The following is an 8,145-nucleotide window of genomic DNA, read 5'->3' on the forward strand; positions in this document are numbered from 1 at the left end:
AGAGACGGACCCCGAACACATATGGTACCCCGAACACATCTGGTACCGACACCGGGCTCGTTCTCTGTCACCTTTAGGACAGCCGCCTGACCTGGCTCTTCTTCTGTAGTGGTAATAGGGGAAAACTTCGGAAAACATTAAAATATTTTCGTCTGTTTTCGTTTCATGTTTGCTTCCTGTTTAGCGCTCCACGAACTTGAATGATGGAAGGATCAAATTCTGATAACGTTAGAGAAACGTGTGGTTTGTCAGAGCCGAACAAAGTGTGTTGCTGTTGCTTAGCAACAGGCCAAAGGCGACGGAAGCCCCAGACGTCCAAAAGTATTAACACAGAAGGGGGCGAAAGCGTGAAAGCGAAGTCACAAAATTATGTTGTTACGTATCATCGCTAATTTTTAAGAGGGCATACGGAAATCACTGGCATTTTCTAGTGCGTATACGGCGTATACCAGCGTATCACGTAGACTACACCACTGAGAACAAAGACTAGCACGTGAGTAACTTCATTATTAATGTCAGTCTGTTAGCCTATTGCCGTGACTTGTGGCTGTTTTCAGTTTTATATATTAGCCTATACAACAAAGTATAAAGTTACACTTCACAACGTGTGAGCGCCAATCAGTATATACTCCAAGCGGGTTGCGGTGCAGGACCGGGAGCTTGAGGAGGGACTCTCCCGCTTCGGGCGGCCGTTCATGGGTGCAGACTGCGGGTCCCTCCGCCAGCTCCGCGGTGCTGCAAGCCGTCACTGCGGAGAGACCCTCCCGCTATGGGAGGCCGTGCTTGGGTGGAGACTGCGGGTGCAAGCTCCGCGGGGCTGGCTTGGCCATGTAGCGGGCATTACTTCACCGCGACTCGCTCTTTTTTAAATGTGTGGCGGCTGTGTCTGTGGGCATTACAATTCGCCGCAACGGGGAGTGGCGGGGGTCGTCAGGTTCCCACGTGAGGTGTAGATGTAACGTTCTTGCCGTCTGAAGTCACTGTTGATTATACAATCAGTTTCTTTCTATTTTAATTGTTTAATTAACAAAGTGCATCAGATTAATGGATTTCCATTTTCAAATATAAAATATATCTCCTGAAATGTTCAACAAAAACAAAAAATCCCAAACAATGTGTGACAGTTGAATCATGTATTACACAGTAATAGTAGGCTATTACCTTTTAATAATTTATTTTACAATAATCATATGGAGGTACCAACTGAAATGGTTGTTTCACTCCTGCATATGTTTAAAGTGCATTTGGTGAAACTTGATTTAAATTAGCATAGCATAAAAGCTAACTGATATTACTCTACATTTAAAAAGAGTATAGTGTTTACATTCAATGCAACCATAATCTGTTATAATAGTGAAGATGTTGGCTGGCATACTCAGTTGAATAATATGTATTTGATGGTTATAATATCCAGGTCTTTGTGATTTAAAGGCTATGCCATATTTAAAAAAATGTGGTGAGGATTTGTCATGTTTGCAATCTTTGCTATAATCGATTAAATGTCTATGTTTTTGTTAGAAATATCTGCTTTCAATGTTTTTTTTTTCCCCATTCAGGATTTAACAGATAGTGGCAACTCCACACATTCCATGATCCCAGCAGTAAAAGGTATTTTTACACACTACACAATTCCTCTCTGATCGTTTGTATTTTTTCTATGAGCAGCGGCGTAAGAGCTTTATGTTAAAGGGCCAATGTCATGCTTTTCCGGTTATTACCCGTCCCCTTGTGTATTATGAAGGTTTTTCTGCATGTAAATGTTCTGCAGAGTCACAAACCCTCAAAGTACACCCTGTAGCGAGTAAAACTCTAACACAGAAAATACCTCCCCAAAACGCCTCGTTGGAGATTTCTCATTTTCCAATTTTTTCTTCCTGGCCGTTATGATGTGTGAACACCCAGTTGCCCCACCCAGAGCCTTGACGTGCATAGAGCTCTGTGAGCGCTGACAGACGAGTTGGGATCTCACAGCGTTTATAAACCTTTTTCTTACTCAATATTAAGCCACACTTATTGTTTTTACTTCGGCTGTGAGTGTTTGTGTGTGCTCAGGATGAGTTTGGCTGTGTTTAGGTGTGTTTAGGTGTGTATCGCCAATCAGGAAACCACACCGCCATGGAGCACACACTGCAGCTCAAACTGCAGCTGGGAGCTTCTCAACGTCCCGACCAATCAGAGCACACTGGGCTCACAGGGAGGGGGGGGGAGCTCCAACAAGGCGTTTACGACAGAGTGAAATTCAGTGAATACACATACTATACAGAGATGCTGTATGAGAAACCAATGTGATTTGGGAAAATAGCACAATATAAATCTATTTTAGTATACCTCAACAATGGAATTATGACATGAGACCTTTAACATCACTAGAATTTGATCACAACAATAGCATGGATGCAATTTAGTCCTCTTCTCCCTTTCACATATTTCATAATACACGTTTTGCATTCTAAATCAGGTAAATACAACACTGTAGTTTCTAAATGGTTGTATAGGTGATGTTTGATTATTTTTGGTTTGTCGTTCTTGATTTTCAGATTTCCCAAGCAGATCGAAAACCTCCGATGCAGTGGATCTGTAAGTTCTGCTCATTTTGCTCTGTAAAAAGAGGCTTTTTACTTAAGCATTACCGCCTCAAACATGGCTGCCATACTAGGACATCACCACTCCCATGCCTCCATAAGGAATGCCTTTGCACATTTAAATCTTTTAATGCACTCAAGGTTCACTTATCAACATGGCACACTCGTAAGGATATCGAGAAAGTGAGTGAAACAGCGTTCCATTGTCAGCTATGCGACTTTATAGAGCCTTGCAGTTAAGCAGATTTTTTCACACATTTGCGAAGACATTTGAAGTTGAAGCAAGAGGTGACTTGTCCATATCAAGGCTGTAACTTTCAGAGCAATGTTTATTCCACCTTTAATTCACACAAAAGCAAAGAACATCAGATGCAGGATAGGTCAGCATTCAAACCTGACATTTTTTCAGAGAATATACTTGAAGATCTTCCCCCTAATCTGAATGATCCACCTGAGGATAGTGTCCCTGAAGCTGAGGATAGTGTCACTGAAGCGGATGATGTTGAGTTCGGTGAAGATGTGGAAGATTTGGAGAGTCAGTTGGAACATAATGTTGCTGCTCTTTTTCTGAAGATGTCATCAATTATTCACATCTCTGAAAGTGCAATGCAAGAGGTTATAGAGCAGGTCAACCAAATGTATTTGCTGTCGAAGCCCTTGTTACATTCCTCAATTCGAAAAATACTAAATCAACATTGTGAAGAAGCTGATAACTCTTTAGTGAGCGAGATAGCCAGAGTAGTCACTGAGAATAATGTTTTTCTGAAATTCACTTCTGCTGGGGGATCATTGTCAACTGCTAAAAGACGAACATCATACATTACAAGAGAATTCTCTGGTAAAGCCTGTTGAATTTCTCCTAAAAAACGACAAGCAGTCAGTGGTGTATGTCCCCATACTGGAAATGCTGCAGACTTTGCTAAGCAATGGAGACATTTTGGACAAGGCCATGTCACTTGAAAACAATTTTTCACAGGGATACAAATCGCAAAGGGATGGTTCCCACTTTAAAGGCAATTCTTTCTTGACAGATGAAGAGTTCAGGATTGCTCTGTTTTTGTACATAGATGATTTTGAGGTAGCTAACCCCTTGGGAACCTCGAGAAAGAAACAAGCTATGTGCTATCTACTGGGTACTTGGGTGCTATGTGCTATCTAGTGAAAGCTTGGAACATTTTCATGTTGTCGATGGTTTCCCACCAGACCTTTTGCATGATCTTCTGGAGGGTATCGTTCCAACTGAATTGGCCTTGTGTTTGAAGGCACTGATATCAAAGAAATACTTCTCCCTTGAATTCCTGAATGGGGCCATTAAGAAGTTTCCGTATACATTTTCAGACAGAACAAATCAACCCCAGCTCATCACGAAGACCTTTTCCTCAAAGGGAACAATTGGAGGAAATGGTCATGAAAATTGGACACTACTCCGACTTCTGCCACTACTGGTTGGTCATCACATTCCTGAGGAGGATGAAACATGGGAGGTTTTAATGAACCTAAAAGATGTGCTGGAATTGTCAGTGTCCTCAAGCTTCACAGAGGAGTCGTTGCACTTTCTTGAATGCAAGATCTCAGAACATCGAGATTTGTTTCAGAAAGTTTTCCCAAATCAAAGAATTCGCCCAAAGCACCACTACATTGAGCACTACCCTCAATCAATTCAAAAGTTTGGTCCATTATGTGACGTGTGGACAATGCGTTTTGAAGGAAAACACAAGTTTTTCAAAAAAGTTGTGAGGCATTCTCACAATTTCAAGAATGTAGCCCTATCTTTAGCTCTCAGACACCAAAAAATGATAGCATTTCATTTAGCTTCCACCTCCTTTTTCAAGCCATCTGTTGAAATCAATAAAGTAAAGTCCGCCATGGTGGCTTCATTTCCTGAAAATGTGCAGAACTTTCTTCATCACAGGAATGCCCAGCAGAACACAGTCCTTGTTGCATCATCTGTCTGCATAGATGGCATTAAGTACAGTGCTGATATGGTCATTTCAGTTGGATGTTGCTCAGGGCTCCCGGATTTCAGACAAATAACTAAAATGTTGGTTATCAATACCGACATATTTTTTGTCTGCAGACTTATGACTTCCTGGTATGATGAGCATCTGCGAGCATATGAGCTGTCTAGAAGCCATTTGTCTACCTTTTCAGTCACACAGTTGTGTGAACTGAACGATGTTTTCCCCCTGTCACTCTACAGAGTTGGAGGCAAACAGCTTGTTATCCTTAAACGGTACATATTATGCTGAGCGATGTGAATTCAGCATTGTGGCAATCTCACAAATGTCTTCCTTTTCCCCAGGATAAGACCTCAACATGGACCAACGATTATTGCTGAGAGTTGTCATCACCGAAGATTCTATTATGAAGTTAACTTTAAATAAGAGACCGGATTCCGTCGAAGAATTGATTGCTCAACTCAGGGATAAATTATCTCTGCAGTATGAATTTAAACTTCAGTATGAAGACCAAGACTTCAATAACGCACTCTGCAATTTGACGGAAATATCAGATTTGCCTGAAAGAGCTACACTGAAAATCATCCCTATCGTGACTCTCCATTTAACTACCATTTCATCACCCTCAACAAGATCAGAAACGAGTGAGTGCAGCACAGCAGACACTGAGATCCTGTCGACTGCAGGAACCTCACCATTGCTAAGACATCAACAATGGCCAGAGTTCTTTAACACACCAAATTTCTCAGTTGATGTGAACTAAAGACTTAGACAGGGAGATCTTGCCTATATGAAAGATGGAACACGACTGACTCCATCAAGAGATATGAAGCATGACATATTACAAAAGCTTGCTGAAACAGTGTACAGTTTCAAGGCTTATCCTGATGATGATGACTTCAGCAGTGTTGCAAAATCCCTTATTAGCAAACATCCCTGCCTTACGGAGCCTGGTTCTCAGCCTGGATGGTATGGCTGGAAGAATAGCCTGAAATTTAAAATGGCCAACTATCGCACAAAACTTCGAAAAGCTGGATGTGAGGATGTAGCAATCAACGGAGGAAAAAGAAGTAAAGTCAACCCACAGGGTGAATCGTCAAGCAAGAATATAAAACGACCAAAAAGAGGTGAAGCAAATGATCTGCCTAATTTACCTGAAGGACAGGATGAAACAAGCCTCGAAAATGCCAGAAAGATTCTCACGGAGGAAATGAAGAAAAAAACACCTAATGGCACTCTCATCTCACAAATCATGGACCAAACATTCCCACTGTGCAGACGAAAGATTGTTAAAAAGGAGCCTGCTGTACAGAACATGGTTGAACGATGGCCGGCCCTTTTCACAGAGAGACAGGTAGGCTACTTTTAGTTTGTACTGAATAATGCCTTTAGGGTTGACTTTCCTCCATGTCAGCATTTCACTTTACCAACTTCCCAACCACTAATATAATGCCAATCAAAATAAGGCTGCAACTAATAATTATTTTCATTATCGATTATTCATCCAATTATTCTGTGATTGATTAAAGATATGGTCTATAAAAGGTGATGTTTTTAAATGTTTTGTTGTGTAAGTTCAACATCTAAAGATATTGACTTTAATATGATGTCAAATTTATTTTTGATTGATAGGAAGAATTTTACCAAAATCTTTTCATGAAAAATTACTTACCACATTCATTATCATAACATTTGGCAAATATTATTGTTATATATGTTAATGTTAATATTATATTGTTGTGGGATATAAGTATACCCTGCCTTTCTATCTAAGCCATAGTGGTTGCCTGCTTGAACAATTGTCATGATTTAAACTGATGTCTTCCTAATGTGCTGGTTTTCCATCTCCTACCCCACCCCCTTCTCTACTTTTTCAGGTATTTGCCAAATTTAATCGGATTACCAGTCGGAACTTCGAAGCAGACTTCTTTGAGGCTCTGGACCAGCACACCCCAGGTTTCATCCAACTGTTCAAGTCAAGAAAAGGATCGGTTGGACAGAAACTGACAGAGTTGATGCAGAGCATCAACTGGCCGGTAAGTAATATAACTTAGCAACTTTTTGTCACATACATTGATGACGATATGGTACTACTTAAAAAGCCTTCTAAAATAATTAAAACAACCCCTCAAAAAGATGGAAAAGGCCATCTGTATCTTCTTTATCTCTATCATTAGACACCGGACGTGACTGAACAGCGCTCTGTTGTCCTCAAAGGCATTCCAATTGTTCTTGGCGACGACTCCAGGGATTTTTTCAAGACATGCTTTGTAAGTACTTGAAAACAAAAAACGGTTTGGTTTGCATTTATTGAAAAGTTATATCTCCTATTTATACAAACTTGCAACCAAAAGATTTAATTTGGTGTGTTCAAAATACTGTACACTAAATTCCATGACCAGGAGTCTAGATTAGAAATTAGGTGTAAAATAAATGTACGTTCCTAGCTGTATATGCATCCATAGCATTAGTTTCCTCATACCACATTTACAGAACCTTCTTGGATATAATGTTACAACGCCGTTTGAGTGTGTACTTGAGCTACATTTTTAGCAAATACTTCAAAGCAAATGCAACATGAATGTTTTCATAGGAAGACCTACTCTAATAGGTAGCGATGATATTCTAAATAACGTGTTTTTCTTTGCAGGATACAACAAGAGATGAGGCCCTATAATCCGTCACCGTTGGTGTGCTGACTGTTCTCAGCGAAGACAGTCCTCAGGAGGGTCCAAGCTCAATGCAACTCGAGCCCATCTCCACTGACATTGTGCTTGAGGGAGGTATTGTGATGGAAAATATCAAAAACTTTCCACAGGCTGTTTGCCTGTTATTTGGCCTGATATATGCTTTGCATTTAGACTACCCAAAATGCATGGCAAATACTCTGATGTTCCTTCAAAGAGTGATGCTTGGACTGGGAACCAAAACATTCTCACTTAAGCTATTAACGCTACGAAACGCTCTATTGGATTAGACCTTAATCAAGATAGTCATCAGCTATCAGATAGAACTTGGCACTTAAAAAAGTTGCACTGTTAAATATTATGACAAAAGTTTGTCACTATGGGGGACACTGTTATAACTCTGTTAATTGTTGAGAGCAAAGTACAATGTTTGTTTTTTTAAAGTACTCTTCTTCATAGTGGTCATTATAGATTTTAAATGTTTACAATTGGTGTGTTGTGCACTGCTGTTTTTTATTAAGATAAGGGTTTTTAGTACTTAAAAAGCACTGTTTGTTGGCACTTGAAAATAAATGTTATATTGCAACTGAATCAATTTGTGTTTTTAATGCATTCTTTTTGGAGATTGTTGGGAGTTTACAAAACGTGTTTAGAGATTTGTTGTAGTACAATTATCTTAGTTAGCAGGAATTAGTTTGTTTAATTTAATAGTAAACCTTAGAAATTACGAGTTAGTCAAATTTAAAAGGGTTAAGTTCTGGTGATTTGTATATTTAAGTTTAATTTGTTCAGTGCATGACATTAAGGGTTTTGGGAGATGGCCCTATGGGCCATCTAAGCTAATTTACAGATGGCCCTGAGCCCAATAGAGATTGCCCTGATTGCCATGTGCGCGGACGAAATGGCCAGAAGGGTTTG

General features: G+C 40.0%; 1 protein-coding gene across 3 annotated transcripts in view; it reads left to right on the forward strand.

Moving 5' to 3' along the window:
* Nucleotides 1-7,818, forward strand: part of LOC307028135 (uncharacterized protein) — an 8,356-nt gene extending 538 nt beyond the window's left edge. Inside the window, exons 2-7 of one of the 3 annotated variants that reach the window (XR_013804847.1) lie at nt 1,557-1,608; nt 2,538-2,577; nt 4,885-5,894; nt 6,418-6,576; nt 6,677-6,810; nt 7,191-7,818. Coding sequence is in view for 2 of the 3 variants with exons in the window: in XM_079662937.1 (XP_079519063.1) it covers nt 5,331-5,894; nt 6,418-6,576; nt 6,718-6,810; nt 7,191-7,217 (843 nt within the window). In the remaining variant the exon portion in view is untranslated. The remainder of the gene's footprint in view (nt 1-1,556; nt 1,609-2,537; nt 2,578-4,884; nt 5,895-6,417; nt 6,577-6,676; nt 6,811-7,190) is intronic. The other 2 variants (XM_079662938.1, XM_079662937.1) reach the window with 2 other exon arrangements.
* Nucleotides 7,819-8,145: the final 327 nt, after the last annotated feature.

This window comes from Notothenia rossii (assembly GCF_949606895.1).
Source record: "Notothenia rossii genome assembly, chromosome: 2".
Classification (NCBI taxonomy): domain Eukaryota; kingdom Metazoa; phylum Chordata; class Actinopteri; order Perciformes; family Nototheniidae; genus Notothenia; species Notothenia rossii.